This window comes from Thermothielavioides terrestris, chromosome 3, assembly GCF_000226115.1.
Source record: "Thermothielavioides terrestris NRRL 8126 chromosome 3, complete sequence".
NCBI lineage: Eukaryota > Fungi > Ascomycota > Sordariomycetes > Sordariales > Chaetomiaceae > Thermothielavioides > Thermothielavioides terrestris.
This window is the reverse complement of record NC_016459.1, coordinates 2,209,296-2,227,824: the sequence shown is the minus strand read 5'-3', so window position 1 is coordinate 2,227,824 and position 18,529 is coordinate 2,209,296. Positions and strand designations below refer to the sequence as shown.

Below are 18,529 nucleotides of genomic sequence, written 5' to 3'. Positions count from 1 at the left end.
AAGATATCTAAGGGTCTAGTATATTCTTATAAATAACTTTATTGATCTACTTTAAAGTATATTCCAATAACTATACAATATCTACTCTAAGCTATATAAGAAGCCTATTATCCTGCCTAAGGGTTAAGTTAAGTAAAGTAGGAATACTATAATATAGGCTCTTTTTAAGGCCCCTAGCCTAATAGCTAATATAAAGTCTAGTTTTAAGAACTAAAGATAAAGAACTAGCTATATTATATACGTTCCATTCGTCTAGTCTCTAATAAGCCTATTTATACCTTTAATGCCCTACCCTTTATTGTATATACACTTCCACTAGACAATAAATAAGAGACCTAGATATAAAGGCTCTTTCGCTCTATTTAAGAAGCCTTCAACCTTATATACTTAAACTATTTAAATGCTAATTAGTAAAGGCTTACCTAGGATACTCAACAATTAGTACTTATCCTCCTTTACCGCCTTCAAGTCTAAGATCGTATTGTATTAGCTACCTTTGTCGTTAATAATAGACATTCCAAAGAGTCTAGGTGCTTATTCATTTATAGCTTTAGGCTAGAGTCTACTAGGCTCTGTCCTACTACGTTTAAGTGACTGCTTATAACCGGAAGCAAGATCGGTCAGATCTAGAAAGACTTGAAGTGCTATAATCGGCTACGATCAACGCTATATACTACATTGAATTCTTTTTTACTTTTAGGAAGTCGGTCAATAGAGTTCTTTCTAGAAACTTAGTTGTACCTTCAATCAACTATCTATATACTGTATAGAGTCGCAACTATAATGGCTTATAGTATTTAGCCAAGTGACTTTTAATCTACTTGTCCTAGTAAAGGAGTTGTCCAATTTGTTCTAGAGAGTTTATCCATCCTCTCCCTAATACAACTTTCTTACTTCAATTCAAAAACCACCGTTATACAATATAGCTTATAGCTCCGAATAAGGCCTAGTAAAGATCTAAGGATCTTAGCTCTCGCTATTTAAAAACCAATGTCTACTAGAATATAGAGATATTATTTCCCCTAACCCCGGTTCCACGACTCTATAGGTTCCAATCTACAATTACAGTCACCTAAGAGCGCTCGAAATAAAGGAAAATCCAACAATCTATTTCTAGTCTCAACACAATTAGAAGTCTATCTCTATAAGGCAAAAGCCGAGAAAAGGAAAACACAAAAATGGTAAGGCCCTACCTACTTAAGAGAGAAAAGAGAGCAGTAGGTCGAAATCACTTCTTCTCCTCCGCCTGGGCCTGATGCCTCTCTACGATCCCGTCCTCCCGGTTCTCGCCCTCCTCGGCGTCCACACACCACCGATTGGCGACCTCCCACCAGGTGTCCTCCTCGCCGTCGCGCACCCGGTTGGCGGCGCCGCGGTACCCAGCCAGGATCATGCGCTCGGCCGGGTTCCAGCGGGCGAGCAGCAGCTGCAGGCGGGTCGGCACGCGCTGGCCAACGCGGTGGATGCGGTAGTAGGCCTGCTGGTTGGCGCGCTTGGTCCAGGCCGGGCCCGTCAGCGTCGCGTACCGCGCCGCCTGCAGGTTCAGCCCCGTCCCCGCCGCCGCCAGCGACGCGACCAGCACGTTGGGCGCCGCGCGCGTCGTCGCGTTGAGGAACCCCTCCAGCGCCGCCCGCCGCGCCCCCGCCGGCTGCCCCTCGTACAGCAGCGTCGGCTTCAGCCCCGCCAGCTTCAGCCGCGCCACGCTCCGCGGGCTCGCCACCAGGTGCTGCAGGTAGCACTGGATCAGTAGCGCCTCGGCGCCGAGTGGCGTGAAGATGCAGTACTTCTTGGCCGTGGTCGCCGCGCCCGGCACGGGGCTGTTGTCCGCCAGCATGGTGGCGATCGTGCGCGTGATGGTCGCCAGCTTGGGGCTGCCGGCCGCCCAACCGGGCACGTGGGGGAAGTAAGGGGTGCGAGCGGCCTCGCCGCCGGCGGCCGCGAGCATGGCGCTGGCCTCGGCGTCGTTGAACGCGAAGGGCGGCTCGGGGTGCCGTGCGATGCCCGGGAAGGTGGAGGCCACGCGCAGCTTGTACAGGTCGTGCTGGGTGTAGCCGCAGCGGATGGCCTCGGGCAGGGTCATGTCGCAGGTTGCCGCGTTGCGCGCCGCTGACTGGCTGGTGCGCTCGGCGAGAGCCTGCAGGTCGGCGAGGGCCGCCGCGGGCAGCTGGTGGTCGACGATGTTGACCTTGAGCGGGCCGATGTCGGTCAGGTTGCGGCCCTGGAACTTGTCGGTGCCGAGGCGGCGCACCATGACCTGCTTAAGCACGCGGTCGAGGCGGCGGCGGCAGTCGGCGATCTCGGATCGCTCTACCACCTCGCCGAGGTTTTGGCGGATGGTGACCTCCTTGAAGGTGCCAATGAGGTCGTCCACGGCCGCGGACGAGGCGCAGTGGAGCGCGTGGGTCTCGTCGCCCCAGGCCGCCTGCTCCAGGAGGGCGAGCGGTGAACGGAGGTCGGCAATCGTGTCGTCCAGGGGTGTGCCCGACACGAAGTAGGCGAGCGGCGCCGACAGCTGCGAGTCGAGGCAGAGCTCCTTGAGCTGCTCCAGCCAGGGGAGAGTGGCCGAGTCCTCGCGGCATGCGTGCTCGTGGTACTCGTCCGCGAGCACCATGCCAGGCACGACAAACGCGCTCTTCTTATCCGGGGTTTCGGCGGACTTGGCCGCCTTGAGCGCAAAGGCGAACGGGGTGTTCCGGTGGTTAACCTGAACTGGATCGGTGATGATGATATAGTCGCCGCGTCCGGCGCCGGCAGCTTGGAGCTGGAGCACAGGCCCGTCATCGCCGCCCTGCGTCGCCGTGATGGTGGCGCGCAAGGCGCTGATGTCGCCGGCGGCGAGCTTGTCGTCCTTCTCGACTCCGCTGAAGCAGCCGCGGATCTTGAACACCTTTGTGTCCAGCTTCGCTTTAGCGTCGCGCAGCGTCGAGGCGGCGCTCCGTTCCGGCACGACGAGGACGTTGGGGCCCTCAGGCAACCGGTCGGCCAGCTCCCGCGTCAGCTCGTTGTAGCAGTAGCACCGAAAGCCGTACCGCTCGTCGAGCGGGCACGTCCTCGCCACGGACCCGGCTAGGTTGTGCTTGCTGGGGAGCGGCGCGTTCTTCTTGCCAGCCGGCGCGGTTTTTTTCCACGCAGCCTTGACCTCGGCCTTGCAGCGGCGCAGGTTGTGAACGAGCGCGATGATGCCGTACATCTCCTGCGTCTTCCCGAGCCCCTGCTCGTCGCAAAGCAGGCCGCCCGGCACGTCGTTGAGGATAAAGCGCAGCAGGTTGAACACGCCCATGAGCTGGTAGTCGAACAGGCCAACCGTCATGCCCGGCAGCTTCTTCATCGGCACGCGCTTGCGCTCGCCGGAGCCCGGTCGGGACGCCAGAGCCTCGCGCTTCTGATACTCGGCCTGGTTGATGTTGAAGAAGTCGAGGCAGGCGCTCCATTGGATGTCGCTGTCGCCCGAGTTGTAGCTGCCGATGTACGTGTCGAGGACGTCCAGGTCGACGGCGCCGTAGTCGTCATCTTCGGCGGTCGCCACGTCGTACTCGGCCGCCAGTGCGTCAATCATCTCGACGTACGCCTCGCGCGGGATGTCGTCGTTGATCGGGGGCGATGCGAGGGCTGGCGAGGGCGCGAGCATTGTGGCTGTTTTAGACGGCCTCTTGATGGCGCTCGATCTCGTCAGGCCCCCACCGGGAGCTGGCTTGCTGTTGCTGGCTCCGGAATTCCACGCGGGCTTCTTCGAGGGCCCAGCGCCGCGCCTCTGTGCGCTCGGGGCGGCGCGAGACGCAGCAGGATTGGGCCGTTGGCGAGTCGCGGTTGGGACTGTCCGAGGCGGCACACGCTCCCTACCGCCGATTCCTGGTCGAGTCAACGGCTTGGCCTGCGTGGCCGTTCGAGTTCCGGAAGTCTTGTTGTTAGTCGATGGACGTGGAGTCTGCCTCGAACTGGGAGTGCTGGCGGCGGCCGCGGGACCTCGCCGGGTTGTTGTTGCAGCAGAGGGCCTCTTGGGAGTGCCCGCCGACACAGACGTAGGGGCCGAGCTGCCGCAGGGCTCGTTGCTGCTGTAGCTAGAGTCGCTGTCAGCAGCAGACGGCTGCGTGGTCGCGTTGCCGGTTCTGCTTTCGGTGTGGGCGTACACGCAGTGGTCGTCTCCGTCCTCGTAGACGATCTTGACCGCCTGCGAGGCTTCGTAGATCGAGTTTTCATCGCCCGAATACTCGTCGAGATCCTCGAATTCGATCTCGACCTGTTGCGGCCCATGAAACGGCGGCTGACCTTCTTTCTCTAGGACCGGCACCTGAAGACGGGTGCTGTCCAGTTCAGTTCCTGTCGGAGATGCAGCAGTTGAGGGGCCGTCGGCGAGCGATTCAACAATCTTGGGGATCTCAGCCGGAAGCGGGGCCCCCGGAGCAGATAAGGGGTCCTCCTCTGCGGTTGTTGGGGTTGGAGGGGTCCCGTCCTCATTCTCCGTGGCTCCCGCGAGCTCGTAGCGCTCGGGGTGGACGATCCGGAGGGTCAAGCTCGGCCGGAGCCGCCTGCGGTTCTTGCGCGGCGTGATCAGGAAGAACAGCTCGGCGTACTCGGGCACGGAGATGTAGTTCTCGGCGATATCGCGCAGCGTCCACTCCCACATGTGTCTATTGAGCACTTCTCTCACCCTCGGGTCCCTCAGGCCAAAGGGGGCGAACACCACCACGTGGTCCCACGGGCTGTACCCGAGACGGTCCGCCATGAAACTCTCGAACTCGTCCCACAAGTAGTCGGCCGGCTCGTAGTCCTCGTACTGCTCGTAAATGTCGTCGGGCACGAGATCGACCAGGGCCTTCCTCCATTGCGAGTTGCTGTCCAGCCGGACCACGTTCAGAAAGAGCGTGGCCAGCTTGGCGTAGTCGGGCGATGTCATCTCCATTGCGGCAGCCGAGTCGCGGTCCGTGGATGAGCAGGTCGAGAGGGTGATGAGGAGAGTTGCTGGATGAAAACGAAATCCGATGGACATATGGTTTGTGCTGTACTAATATGTAAATCGGCAAAAGATGGCGGGAGTTGTGTTTGTAAAGGCCACAAAGAGGTTGTGAAAGTGAATTGGCCCAGACAGCGTCTTACAACGGCGAGAACAATGCCATACTCTTGTTTTAATAACGTCAAGCATTCAATGATAGTTGCCTGGGCAGGACCCAGCAATCCCAACAATATTTACTTGCTATTAACTTTGTGACCACCCAGTCGTTACAAGTTGTTGAGGTAATTAGTCCGGTCTTTGCGCTCCCGACGCAGTTCGGACAAAGTAAATGGGCAGTGCCAACAAAGCACGCCAGCAATGCTTCAAAGTGTCAGTGAGTGCAATGCAGAAGGCACCGACGTGGGTCCCTGGGAGCTCCAGCTAAGCAACACATTCACTTCATTTGGCTCAGCGTCAACATGTCAGCCAGGAGCTAGGGGCTCGGACGCGCCAACCAGTTCCGAAGCAACCAGGAGGTGGAAAGTTAGCCTACTATAGGTACCATGAGCAGACCATAGATAGGATAACAGCTGCCAACAATCGTCAAGCTCGCTTTCACGCCATAATTCGAGATTCAAACTGGGGGCAAAGGTAAACAAATCAAGGATGAGAAACCACAATGCATTTCCTTTAGTCCCCACCACCCTTGCAAGCAGTGCTTCAGTAGGAGGACATGGAAGCATTTATCGACGGGGGGCCTTCGACTGGCGCTAAGGTATTCACAGGAGTCCAAGGACGCCCAAGTGTGCGACGATGTGCCAGGCGCTGACGGCAAGGCACTGGACTGACGGTCTTGAGTCGGACAAGAGTGAAAGGTGCCCACAAAGCTGGACCACGAGAACCAACAAGGCCTATCTCTTCACACTCAGCCAATTCAAGCGAGACTGTCGCTACGAACGACGAACAAAGAAAGCAGACAAAGAGAACTCAAGCTAGACCAGGTTGGACACTCAGTAGACTTTTGATCAATCAATCAATCGACGATGGCCCCGAGTCGGGTTGTCTCGTTGCCGATTAGAGTAAAGGTAAATGTACCTAATCATAATCATATTGAATTAGGTAGTTAGAAGAACAGACGATCACTCTTTTGCCGAATCACAATTTACACCCTTGGAAACGCCGCTGCGACAGGGTCGCAATTGGGGTGGTCGCTGTGATGTGCAGAGTACCCTACTCTAATGTGCAGTACAGTATACCGCTGAGCACGCACAGGACACTACAGCCCTGGCACTTCAGGTAGTTAGTTATCCGTCCCATCCGGCTATTCGTTGAGATGCCTGGATGCATGCAGGGGGCCGGCAGCATCGCCGGCAGTCAAAACGGCGCCGAGAATGCAGGGAGCAGCTGCTGGACATGTAATTCCGTCATCCCGTATCGTGCGCGAACATGAGCGAAGGTAGGATATTCCGTTTGGACGGAGTTATCCGTACCCGAACCTGGGTAAATTAAAGGGTAGGTGGGGTCTTCAAAACGCGTCTCCCTTTCTCTTGGGCCGCAGATCTGCGTCAAGGGAAACGTCCAGCAGCGGGGTGTCAGACGCTCGCTGCTCTCTGATTGGGGAGCGGCAAGCAAGCCCCGGCTGGAAGGATCGCTCAAAACAGGCCAGGTCAGGGGAGCCGCAGCCGGCGGGGTGATGTGGGCCGGGGTAAGCACGGTAATCTCGCCAATCTCCCAGAGTTTCCGCCCCTTCCCAGGTTTCCTGCCGCGTCAGAGCCAACGACAACCCAACCTGACCGACCTGAGCCGCCGCTGTCAACGCCTCGACTACCTTACCTGCCTACCTACTCCGGAAGCTAACGACGCCCAAGTCCCGCGCTTGCGCATCCAACGTTCGCGCGCCTGCTTTTTCGCGCCCCCCCCCCCCCCCCCCCCCCCCCCCGACCCCACCTCAAGTGAGCTCTGAGGGATTGCGCTTGGAACGGCTGCCTGTGCTGCGGCTGCAGAGGTCCGAGAGACGTTGCGACGATAGGCGGGTGGGGGAGCCGACAATGGTGCTGTCGCCGCTGCCGACCGGCGATCGCATCTCAGCTCCAGCTCCACCGCTACCCGCAACCCCAGCCGCGAGCGCGGATCCGCAAACGGCCCCATCCAGCATCCGTGACCTGCCTACCTGCCGCCTGCCTCCCTAGCCCGCATCCGCATACGACCGTGCCGGATCCGCATCCCGGCGCACGCGCCCATGGCCCCTCCCCGCGTCCTGGAGCGAAGCACGTCGCCCGAGGACGGGCCCCGAGCCATCCTCGCCGCTGCCGAGACCGTGACGGGACTGGTGCTCGACGACGACGCCGATGTCGAGGCCTTCGTCGCCGAAGACTCACCCAGCCCCGTTCCCGAGGAGGACCGGGTCGGCAGCCCGGTTAGTCGCCCTCCTTTGCGCACCATGCGAACCCAGCCTGTACTGAAATTCAAACCCGCGAGCCCCACGCAGAAACTGCCGAGTGCGACAGCTGGCAAGACCAAAAGCCCAACACAGCAGAGTGGTTCGAGATCGGGGAGGCATGGCGGGAAAGGGTCCGCCGCCGCCAAGGCCGCCCACCTCCCTGGCCAACCCATAGTGCCGCGCAAGGTCGAAGACTGGGAGCCTTGGAAGGACATCCTCCACCAGCTCTACATCACACAGAACCGCATACTCCGAGACATCATTGGCATCATGGAGACCAAGTACAACGTACGGGCAACGTGAGTATTAGAAAAGAAACCCCCATGCTCACTGACCACCCGCCGAGATGTCGCTCCTAACACTCTGCGCACTGCTCTTCAAGGCCGAAAATGTACAAGAACCAGTTCGCGAGATGGGGCTTTTTCAAGTACGCCGTCAAAAGGCGCTCGCGAGCCCAGGCCGAGTCGCCCACCGGCAACCACTCGGACGACTCGCTCGACTCGATCGACTCGCTAGACTCGTTCGACACTCTGGACGGCGCACTGGTGCTCACGCGAGACGCCCTGATGCACGAGAGCGAAGGGGCCTACGTCAGGCAGCTCGGCTTCACCGCCGTCCGCCGCTTCCTGCACGGGCACATCGACCGAAACGCCGCCCACCTCACGACCGAGGAGGTCGCCGGCTTCGTCGACCCGTGCTACAGGTACTTCAAAGTGGCCATGGACCTCTTCGACATCGAAGAGTACGTGGAGGGCGGCCGGGTGCTGCGGCTCGCCTTCCTCCAGATCGAGCGCAAGATGTCCAACCCGACCATGAAGTCGTTCTCGGACCTCTGCTTCCTGGTGCCGCACCTGCTCCTCGAGTCGGGCCGCAAGGAGATCCTCGCCGCCTACCTGCGCTACCTCGCCCGCCTGGCCATCGTCAAGTTCGGCAAGCACCCCGTCGCCGAGCTGGCCGCCTCGTTCGCCAAGCTGGCCGACGAGCGGCCCGAGGACATGATGCGCTACATCATGGTGCTCTCGCAGATCCACGCCGACACCATCGCCGCCCTTCCCGGTATGCTCGAGCGCAACCGCCAGTGGGCCCGCAACCAGTACCTCGCCTGCCAGCGCACCGTCGCCACCACCGCCTTCTCTTCTTCCTCCTCCTCCTCCTCCTCCAGCAGCAGCAGCAGTAGCAGCAGGAAACTCGCGGCGGTCGGCCGGCCGCACGACCACCACATGATCCGGCTCGAGGCGCAGAGCGTCTACTGGGCGCAGGCGCTCATCATGCAGGACCCCGAGGTCGACGCCATGGCGCAGCAGTGGCTGCGCCGGCAGTTCGACGCCGACTTCAGCGCCAAGTGCGAGGCGCACCTGGCCGCCCTGCAGGCGCGCGTCGCCGAGGGCTCCTTCCCCGCCGTCTTCGCCCGCCTGATGGAGTGCCTCTTCGTCGGCTGGCTGTACGACTACTACGAGACCGTCGAGGACTGGGACCGCGCCTTCCGCTGGGGCCGCCTCGGCCTCGACCTCTGCACCGACGAGCAGTACGCCATCTGGTCCATCCACCTCGAGAAGCTGATGGCGAGGCACGGCAGGCCCGGCGAGGCGGCCGAGCTGCGCCGGCGCAGGCAGCAGCATGCTTGGATGGAGAAGGTCCGGTTGGAGGTGGATCGGCTGACGCTCGGCTGACGCTCGGCTGAAAGGGGCGGCTGAGGGGGGCGGCTGCTTGCTTGGGAGGATTGTCGGAATGGGAGGGAGAAGGAGGGTGGGTATCTATCATCTGCTTGGTTACATCAGCAACTTTGTTTGCTTGGAGTATTTAGCGTCGGGCGTCGTATGTACAAGACGGTGTACAGGGAGGATCTGCTGCTTGGGAATTTTTCAGGCTAGGTTCGGTTGGAAACATGGCCGTGTAAATATTAGCGCTCGCATAGCCCACTCAGCCAGCGGGCGGGATTCCGTCTGTCGCGATAGACAGCGAGTCGGTGTAAGCTACCTCTTGTTATGGGCAATGTTCATCTCCAAGGAGACCGTCGGACGGGTGAGTGGGCTAGTTGAAAGTGCTGTAAAAGATCTGCCGGCACAGATTGGCATCGGCAGCCCTCCTCAGCAGGCTGCGCCGGTTGCCGAAGAATTCCAGCGAAACAGGCTGCGGGGACGGTTGATTGTCAGCGAGATGCTTCCGTCGAGGTCTGCCCTGGTTGCTATGGAATGCGGATGTCAGGGCTTCGGCCGGAAACCGGTTACAAATCGCAGATCGCAGCTTTCCTCGGGCTCGCTGTTTGGCGTTGTCTCGGGAATGGCGAGCGAGACGACCGCAGGAATGGAGTTGGCCCGGAGTGACGTGATGCGAGGAATTGGTCTTGCGACGCAGCGAGGTGGACGGTTGAGGAGAGTTGGAGATAAATACTGACTTCGACCCCGCCCAGGATACGGGGTTTGATCAACACGGGTTCACTGAACCTATTCAGTCCTGTCCTGGCCTTCCTTCACGCAGCGCTCTTGCCATATCCACCGTAGCTCTCTCTCACATTCAGCAAACATATCAAGATGAAGACCTCCTCCGTCGCTGTCCTCTCTACCGCCCTGGCCGCCGCCTCCGCCGCCGCCGCCGCGTCCACCGAACCCGTGGCGTGGTGGGACCCAATCCGCAACGTCACCTGCACCGGCAGCGCAGACGGCCACATCACCTGCCAGGCGGGCGAGGTCGAGGCGCTGCTGAAGGTTGGTCACCCCACGGTCTATAACACAAGAGCCTGCGCTTACGCCAACACCCTATCCTTCCATTCCGCACCACACAGCCCCACGACAAGCTCGACACCAACACCGCGACCCCCACCACCGCCCTCCACACCCTCCCCCTCGCCCAGGGAGGAGCGCAAGGAGCCCAAGAAGTCCACAAAGCCCAGGGCGCGCGACGAGCGGGCGGAGAGAAGAGCGCAGCGCAAGCCCTACAGACCCGCGCCGACGACGCAGCCGCGATCACCTGCTCGGGCGACGGCCAGGCCCGCAGCCTGGGCTGCTTCACGAGCTGCTTGGCGCAGGGGTTCTGCGTCGCCGTGTGCGACGCCGAGAGCGTGTGCCGGTGCAGCTGCAAGGATGGGGCGGTTGCCGGTGGGGTGGTGTGTTCGGCGGGGACTGCGGCGAAGTGTTGATTCACACCGTCATGTAGTGTTGGGGTTGGTTGGATAGGATGGTTTTGGGGTGTTGGCGGGGTTGAGTTTGGGGCGGAGGGTTGGGAGTCGATGGAAGGGAAGGAAGAGGTGGATGACAATGGGGTTGGGATGTTGACAGGACGGGAGGTTTGCAATTTGCATAGCGGGTAGTCTCCGCTGAGTTGATAGTTTGGATTGAGTGTCAAAGCAGTTGTGTTGCCGAAATCAAACACGGCTTCACCTTGGCTTCTTCTAGCAGTCTGCAACGCCTTCGTGCGTCTTGACAGCCAAGAGCATCATCAAAGCCCGAGGTTATATTGGCGACTAGAGATTCGATGCCTTGACCTCCATCTCGCCGGGATATCGCAAGCACCACTCCACAATAAGCTCTCCAGACAGTTCGTTGATTGTTGGGATCAACACGGCCTGTGTGTAACCGAGATCGATGCAGTCAGACACAGTCAGACGAACCTCGGCACCTTGCTCCGCATGTGCCCGTCAGACGGCCCCTGGACTGCGGGGCCCTTAACGCCGCGAACCCCGGGCTGGCGCTGGTCAAACAGAACCGATTAGACTATACACAACACACCTCGCGAGACCCTTCACCTTTGCGCCCTTTTTGAGCCCTGTAAATCCCGGCTTGACACTCAACCAATTTCCTCCAGGCCGACCATTGATCAGCTCACAAAGCCCCGACACAATCTTCATCTCCAAGAAGAGACCAGGAGACCAGCCAACCATGCCGGCGGCCCCCACCCCAACCGTCCCCTTCTCCGACCCGCCGTACCTCCTCGGCCTGCCATCCCCCTACTTCACCGAATCCCACCGCAAATGGCAGGCGGCCATCCGGCCGTGGCTGGACACGCATCTGCACGCGCACGCGCTCGAGTGGGAGCAGACAGGCACGCTACCAGACTCGGTGTTCGCGACCTTCGCGGCGGCGCACATGCTGCTGCCGGCGCTGCCCGCGCCGCTGCCGACGGCCTGGCTCAAGCGGCTCGGCATCACCACGCTGCTGGGCGGGCTGCCCGTCGAAGAGTTTGATGCGCTGCACGGCTACATCTGGGGCGACGAGATGGTGCGCAGCGGGCTGGCGGGCCCGTCGGCCAGTCTGACGGCTGGCATGGCGTTCGGCGTGCCGCTGATCCTCCGGTTCGGGAGCGCGCAGCTGCAGGAGCGCGTCTTGCCCGGGTTGTTGACCTGCAGGCAGAGGTGCTGTATCGCGATTACCGAGCCGGAGGCTGGCAGCGATGTCGCGGGGATTGTGACCACCGCGGTTAGGAGCGAGTGCGGGCGGTGGTGGGTGGTGAACGGGCGGAAGAAGTGGTCGGTAATCTAGCTACGGCATTTTTTGGCGTTGCGTGCATACACGCTGCGCGAGAAGGAGCAGCAGTGGGTGGCTGACGCAGCAAGCAGGATCACGAACGGGATCTGGGCCGACTACGCCAGCATGGCGGTGCGCACGGGGCCGCCGGGGAGCGGCGCGGCGGGGATATCGCTGCTCCTGGTGCCGCTCAAGAACACGCCGGGCGTGACGATGCGCCGGCTCAGTACGTCGGGCACGACGTCCTCGGGCACGACGTACATCGAGCTCGACGACGTGCGCGTGCCCGTCGAGAACCTGATCGGCGACGAGAACCAGGGCATGCGCTACATCATGACCAACTTCAACCACGAGCGGCTGGCGGTCGCCACGGGCGCCACGCGCCAGGCCAGGGTCGCCCTCTCGGCCGCGTTCGAGTACGTGCTCAAGCGCGAGGCCTTCGGCAAGCCGCTGGTCGAGCAGCCCGTGGTGCGGCATCGGCTGGCCAAGGCGGGCGCGCTGCTGGAGAGCCTGACCGCCTGGGTCGAGCAGTTCGCCTTCATGATGACCCGGCTGCCGCACGAGCCGGCCAATGCGCTGCTGGGCGGGCCGACGGCTTTGCTGAAGGCGCACGCGGGCATGGTGTTCAAGGAGTGCGCCGACGTGGCCGTGCTCTTGTTTGGAGGGAACGGCTACACAAAGACGGGCCAGGGCCAGCTCGTCGAGAGTGAGTTCCTCGTGGCCTCGGCCGTCGTCTCGTGTTTGATTTCCCCGCCTGCTAACAACCACTGCCACCGCAGTGCTTTACCGGGAGGTCATGGGCGTCAGGATCCCGGGCGGCTCGGAAGACGTCCTGCTGGATCTAGCAGTGCGCCAGCTGGTCAAGTTGTACAGGACACAGACGAACCTGCTGCAGGTCGCCGGCGGCTCAAAACTGTAGCGGGCCGATCCCCAACGTATTGTGTTGGTATGGATTTCTGGACGAAGAGAGCGCCCTTAATTATTCCTTACCCTGCACCGCCGAGGGTCGTGCTTTTCGAGGAGCTGCACCTGGACTGGCGCTGCTGCTAGAGGTTTGTGCTCTGTTGGGTTAATCAGAAATGGACAAGTGATGTGCGGTTTGCTTCCCGTTGTCTCGGGTGGTCTTGTCTGCTGCTGCCCCAGGGGTAAATGGCAAGCTGACGCATGCATTCGTAAGAAAGGTTACCTCGTCCGGTCCGATGGTGCCAGTAATACGCTGAAAAGGAAACCGCAGCTTCGTGCGGGCCGGTGAGTTCCGTACCCTGAATCTTGCAGGTGAATTCGTCTGCGGTACAAAGCACTAGTGGAGGGCTGGGGAGGGCACTGTGGAGTTGCATGGTTGTGCTGCGACGCAAGGCGCGCGAGACGTTTGACGGCGGATGCAGCCGCAACGGCGGCTTGTTGGACCCACGCCTGCCGCATACATCGAGGAAGTGGGTGGCCGGACCGGACCCCCCCCCTGTTGACCTGACCGGTAGGGGTGGGCTGACCTGACCCACCCTACCAGCAAAATTTTCAGCAACCGCGATAGCCCCGATCGCTTTCTAATTGATTAGCGCCCGATAGTGATATTTATTAATTGTTTATAAATTGATTAGGCTGCATTTTGAATTTTTAGTTAATCAATTAGGAATGGCTTTCCTATTGTTTAATTAGTAATCAATTAGGTAGAAATTTATAATTATAGAAAAATTTTTCTAGACCTACTTTTTAGACCTATAGGCAGCCCTACTCGGCTGTATTCAAATTTTTTCCTCCTACCGCTAGCAAACCTATTCCTCTTTTCTACTTTTTCTATTGCTCAGTACCCGCAGGACCCCCCCCCCCCGCCAAAGATCAATTGGCTATCAATTGTAAATCAATTACGCCGATTTTCCACTATAGTATATAAAAACGACGGTAAATGCTTGTTAATCGATCCTCTATCAATTGTCGATAGATTGCTAATCAATTAGGAAAGAATTATACTAGTAGTACCTCTAGAGCGACGATAAAGTACACCTTAAGAACCTTCTACCTTTCAAATTAAATAAAGTATATCTATAAATTAATTATAAATCATTAAACAATTAGTCGATAATCAATTATTAACTATAGTATAGAAGGGCGAAATTAAGATTGCCCCTAGCGAGCTCTATTACTACTTTCTAGGCTTGATTAACGGACTATATATTACAATAGTAAAGAATATCTAAGCCTTTTAAGATCGATTACTAATTGATTGTAAATTGATATAAAAGCGATTCTCTAACGAATCTAACCTTAAGATATATATTAAGTCCTATAAATAGCGTAATAGCGCCCCTATTACGATTAAGCCCTGTCGATAGGGAACTAATAGCGTTGATAACTAGGAAAAAGCGCTAGGTAATTAATAGCCTATCGCTTCTAAAACGATGTTATATCGATTACTAATCGATTACTAAGCGTATAGTGTTTTACTACGCCTTGAAGCGTACTATAGAGGGTAGTAAGCTTATAGAAACTAGTAAGGGAGACGACGAAGTGACGCTGTTGTCGCCTTCTGCTATACCGACCCTATCTAAGCTTCTAGCGAATTATCTAAATGCTCCTCCTCCGAAGGTCAACTATTGGCTTAAGTTGCTAGTTATAAAAACTAAACCCTATCGAGTAAATGTTTCCTAATTGATATTGTACTTATTTCTAATTGATTATAGCTATAGCCTAAGTATAGTGATATATATAAGGCTATCGGCCTATATAGCTAGGGCAAGTGTAATGGCTATAAAGTAGCAAAGCGCCTTAAGTGTAAGTTATTCCCTATCTATTCCTAATTAGTTCGCGATTAATTGCTAATTACTATCTAATCGATTAGGTCTACCTACCTTTAGAGACTATTCTTACTTCGCTTAGGCGTACTTTAAGGTATATAAAATCGAGGAGACGCTTATAGAGGAGATCGCCTGGCCCCGCTATAAGGCGAAGGAAGCTATAGTGGAGGAAGTGGAGGAGGGTAGTAGTAAGGAGAATACTAGAGAGGGCGAGGTGGCTAAAGAGGCTTAAGAGGCTAGTAAGGCCTAATCGGTTTATAATAGGTTATAGATCGTTTTTTTAGTACTAATGCCTAATGCCGATTGTAATAGGATCAGCTTATGAATTGATGAGCAATAAGTTTATAATCAATGCTTAAGCGCTGCCTAATCGATTACTATATAAAATTCTATCCTCTAATAATACCTCTAACTACCTAATAGTACCCTAATCAATACCTAAGCGCTACCTAATCGATTACTATATACTTTATAAAATCCTATTCTCTATAATGTACTAGCCTTATAGCGTCTGCAGATAAGCGTACGATGTTCTATTCAACTACCTTAAGGAGAGAAAAGGAGAAGTATAGGCTACGGTTCTCGCGTATAGAGTTTTCAGGGGCTCGCGTATAGGGGGCTTGGGCCAATGTTATTCTGGGCGCGAGGCGGGTCCGCCTCGGGCCCGTGGCGGGCCCGTCATAGGACCGCTATAGATCCTAGGCGTAGCCCTATATACCTAGCCTGGGTATAGCCCGGTCCATAATATACCCCCCCCTTCCCGGATAGGGAGCTGGTTTAGGGTATACGTAGCGTAGCGCTGGGCGTGGATCTAGCGCGGCGTGGGGTCGATCATGGCGAACGCCGATGTCCAACCTGGTATTTAGGTGGCTCAACGCTGCTACCTATAATCCTATTGCCTGGCCACGGGTTGTTTATTTACCTTGCTCTTACGGGACGTTGATTGGCCCCTTCCTCGCCCTACGCTCTCCTCCGTGGTAGCCGTATCGCGCGAGGCGTATCCACTGATCGGGTACGACAGACCCCCTACCCATTGCCAATAAAACCCCTCCCCTTACGCGAACTCGCTCTCTGTGTTCTCTTCTCGTTTCCAACGTATGCCCTCTCCCTACTCCTACGACTTTGTCTTCCTCCTACTTGCGTACCGACATTTCTCTCTTTATCCCGCTTCGTATACGTTCCTCGTTTATTGCGCTTCTATCCTATATACATCTTCCGCCCTTTGCGTTTTTTCTCGCCTCCTACTCGCTCCGTCGAGCGTCTACCTTGTACGTTGTTGGCCTCTTCTTATATGAGCTACGTAGTCGTCCGACGTCTATGCTCCTGTTGTGTTGGCCCCGTCGTCGTCATTATGTGTTCGACCACTTTACTAACCGTATCCGCCACATTTCTATTTCATGCCCGACTTGTCCTGTAATCCTTCCTCTTCGTGCTCGCTCGGTCCCCTGGCCGCCTCCTCTGTACGTATAGCTTATACGTATTCCATCTACTCGCTTTGCCCTCCATAGCAACTTCCTATTTCCCTTGCGATTCCAATATATTCCCGAGACTTACCTACTATAATATCGGTAGCAATCGCTTCTCTCGGAGATAGCGGCGAGGGACGTCGTCCTAGAGAGGACGACAACTAAGATCGTAACGTATATCACCCTATATTGGGCCCGTTCCGGCCCTAGACTAGAAGCTAATAGCGTTCTAGACAGAACTGCAACAACTGTAGCAACTCCTCTCGTCGTGCTATCAGTGGCTATATCGTAGAGGGAGATTTTGACGATGAGGATAACGCCCTCTCGGAGGAGGAGGGAGACATTTGCCTCAATTATATTGAGCGGCTTCTTTGTAGTAACTTAGTAGATTACGTTCGGGGCTAGGGAGAAAGCTGCTCGGAATACACTAAAGCCTATACCAAGTGCCGTTAGGATCTAGCACTCTAGGCGACGAACGCCTCTCTATACGCTAGTCTGAAACGCTTAGTCAAGTTTTACGCCGACGACCAAGCTATCGCCGAGCCTACTTAGAAGAAGACCGAGACCGAGCTGGCCTATTGTACTATCTTGACGCTACAATTCAGCACTTTCGTGTGTAGCTTCTATAACGCGATTGGTGCGGCCCTATAGTATTGGTCTCTGGCGCGCTCTGCCTTTGTACCCAACGCGCTTCCGGCCCCCCCTTTATCTCCTTCGACCCTAGGCCGGCGAGGAGCCCTGGTTCTATACTAGGCCCCTTAGGACAATCTCGCTATATAGTACTATAATCGCCTTGTCGAGTATATAGCGCAATATCTCGATTCTTCCTAGTAGGAGAATCGGCGTATCACAGAGGCTGTCCACACTATAGCGTAGTCTCAAGTAACTGTCCTTAAGACGAATTCGCGCCTCGTAGAGTATATCATTATACTCACCTCCCCCTCGCCTATCTATACCCTTCGGGGGTCCCGCCCCCGCTACTTACCCTATACGCGCACGTCCCCCTACGACCTACACCACGGAGGACGCCTGTCCTCCCCTATAGAGGACGTTTTATACGCCCGTCAAGCGTACGTGCCGCCCCCGCCCTATACCCCTTGTACGCCTAATCCGCCCCTACGTATACCTACCCCGCCTATGTACCCATTTAAGGATAAGGAGGAGGACCTGCCGGATATAGGACCCGTTATAGAGCTGGAGTAGGTAGCGTCGTTTATACGTCTTGTTGTCTTTTTGTATACAGCTACGTTCTATTTGGTTTTAGGAGGATAACTGGATTTAGGTGTACTATAGTTTCCCTGCGCCTAGGTAGTTGTATTTGTCTAAGTTGTCAGTCTTTGTAGGGTAGTTTATATACGAATATAACGTTTCCCCTTCCTCCTCTAATTCGACACTAGCCTATCGTTGTACTGTGCGTCTCCCTATTCCCACTCAAACTCGTCAAGCGCGGCAATATCCAAGAAGTTCTTCAAGGGCTCCTATATTGGTTTGTTGTAACCCACCTACTTAATGTACACGTCGTGGTTGTTCCCCCTCCCCCTTACGTTCCAAGCTTTGAGGATCGCCTCTACCCTATACTCTTACTAGGGAATACCCTCCTCCGATATAACCTATATAGGGTCCGGTCGCTTATCTGTGACTTTCTGCGAAGGGAGCGGGTCGGAGGTTGCTCGTTCGACTAGGTCAATATAGAAGGTCAGGTGTAGGCCGCTTGGCACGTCGAGCGTCACCGTCAAGGGGGTAGGCACTACGACTATCTTATACTTGGCATTCAGCTAATCGAGCTTCTTACTAGGGCGGTTCGTCTTTATATTGCGTAGGGAGAGCTATACCTCGTCCCTAACCTAGAACCACTCAGCTAGGCGACGGGAGTAGTTCGTATTCGCCTACTACCGCTACTATATATACACGATAGCCGCTTAGGTCCACTCTATTCCCTCCTTCAGATGGCGGAGGAACTTGGCAGCGTAGCCTTCTAGGGAGGCCGCAGGTACCATCGGGATTATAATAAGTTGTATAGGACTTATGTCGAACCTATAGAGGAGGTAGTTCGAACTTACTCTGGTTATAGACGAGTCCCTATTGTTGAGCGCGAACTAGTAGGCTAGGAGATGTTTAGGCTAGTTGTACTATATAAAGGAAACGAAGATCTGGAGAATCGCCTATACCTCTTGATTGACCTACTCTGTCCCTCTATCCGTCTAGGGATAGTGAGACGTCGATAGGAGCTACTCCACCCCTATCGCCTTGTATAGTATGGTCTAGAACCTACTTAGCCAGTCCGACCTGTAGTTGGTTATAATTTAAGTCGGGAACCTGTAGAAGCGCTACCATATATCACGGAACCGAAGAGCATACTCTTCCGCTCCTATCGAATACATTGCCTCGAGCTACATGTACTTAGAGAGGCGGTCGGTGATCACTATAAAGTAGCTAGGCGC

General features: G+C 56.1%; 4 protein-coding genes across 4 annotated transcripts; 3 read left to right on the top strand and 1 right to left on the bottom strand.

Moving 5' to 3' along the window:
• Positions 1–1,252: 1,252 nt before the first annotated feature.
• Positions 1,253–3,577, bottom strand: THITE_2023894 (uncharacterized protein; the record flags this gene model as incomplete). Its single annotated transcript, XM_003654189.1, has 2 exons — positions 1,253–1,672; positions 1,721–3,577. Coding segments are annotated over 2 exons (2,277 nt in total), but the record flags the coding sequence as incomplete, so codon positions are not given.
• A 3,454-nt stretch (positions 3,578–7,031) lies between these two features.
• THITE_2117070 (uncharacterized protein) lies at positions 7,032–9,192 on the top strand. Its single transcript, XM_003654188.1, has 3 exons — positions 7,032–7,346; positions 7,419–7,669; positions 7,753–9,192. The coding sequence occupies exons 1-3, from the start codon at positions 7,170–7,172 to the stop codon at positions 9,038–9,040; spliced, it is 1,716 nt and encodes a 571-aa protein (XP_003654236.1). The 5' UTR covers positions 7,032–7,169; the 3' UTR covers positions 9,041–9,192.
• A 532-nt stretch (positions 9,193–9,724) lies between these two features.
• Positions 9,725–10,687, top strand: THITE_2117069 (uncharacterized protein). The gene has a single exon (XM_003654187.1). It carries the CDS (start codon positions 9,902–9,904, stop codon positions 10,541–10,543), a length of 642 nt encoding a protein of 213 aa, XP_003654235.1. The 5' UTR covers positions 9,725–9,901; the 3' UTR covers positions 10,544–10,687.
• A 558-nt stretch (positions 10,688–11,245) lies between these two features.
• Positions 11,246–12,938, top strand: THITE_2096060 (uncharacterized protein; the record flags this gene model as incomplete). Its single annotated transcript, XM_003654186.1, has 3 exons — positions 11,246–11,832; positions 11,923–12,536; positions 12,610–12,938. The coding sequence occupies 3 exons, from the start codon at positions 11,246–11,248 to the stop codon at positions 12,747–12,749; spliced, it is 1,341 nt and encodes a 446-aa protein (XP_003654234.1). The 3' UTR covers positions 12,750–12,938.
• Positions 12,939–18,529: the final 5,591 nt, after the last annotated feature.

Excerpts from the sequence above, each read along its gene's own strand:
- THITE_2117069 (XM_003654187.1), top strand. The coding sequence starts at position 9,902 with ATGAAGACCTCCTCCGTCGCTGTCCTCTCTACCGCCCTGGCCGCCGCC.
- THITE_2117070 (XM_003654188.1), top strand. The coding sequence starts at position 7,170 with ATGGCCCCTCCCCGCGTCCTGGAGCGAAGCACGTCGCCCGAGGACGGG. Across the intron at positions 7,347-7,418 it reads AGGACCGGGTCGGCAGCCCG|AAACTGCCGAGTGCGACAGC; the intron begins GTTAGTCGCCCT and ends AGCCCCACGCAG. Across the intron at positions 7,670-7,752 it reads AAGTACAACGTACGGGCAAC|GCCGAAAATGTACAAGAACC; the intron begins GTGAGTATTAGA and ends CTGCTCTTCAAG.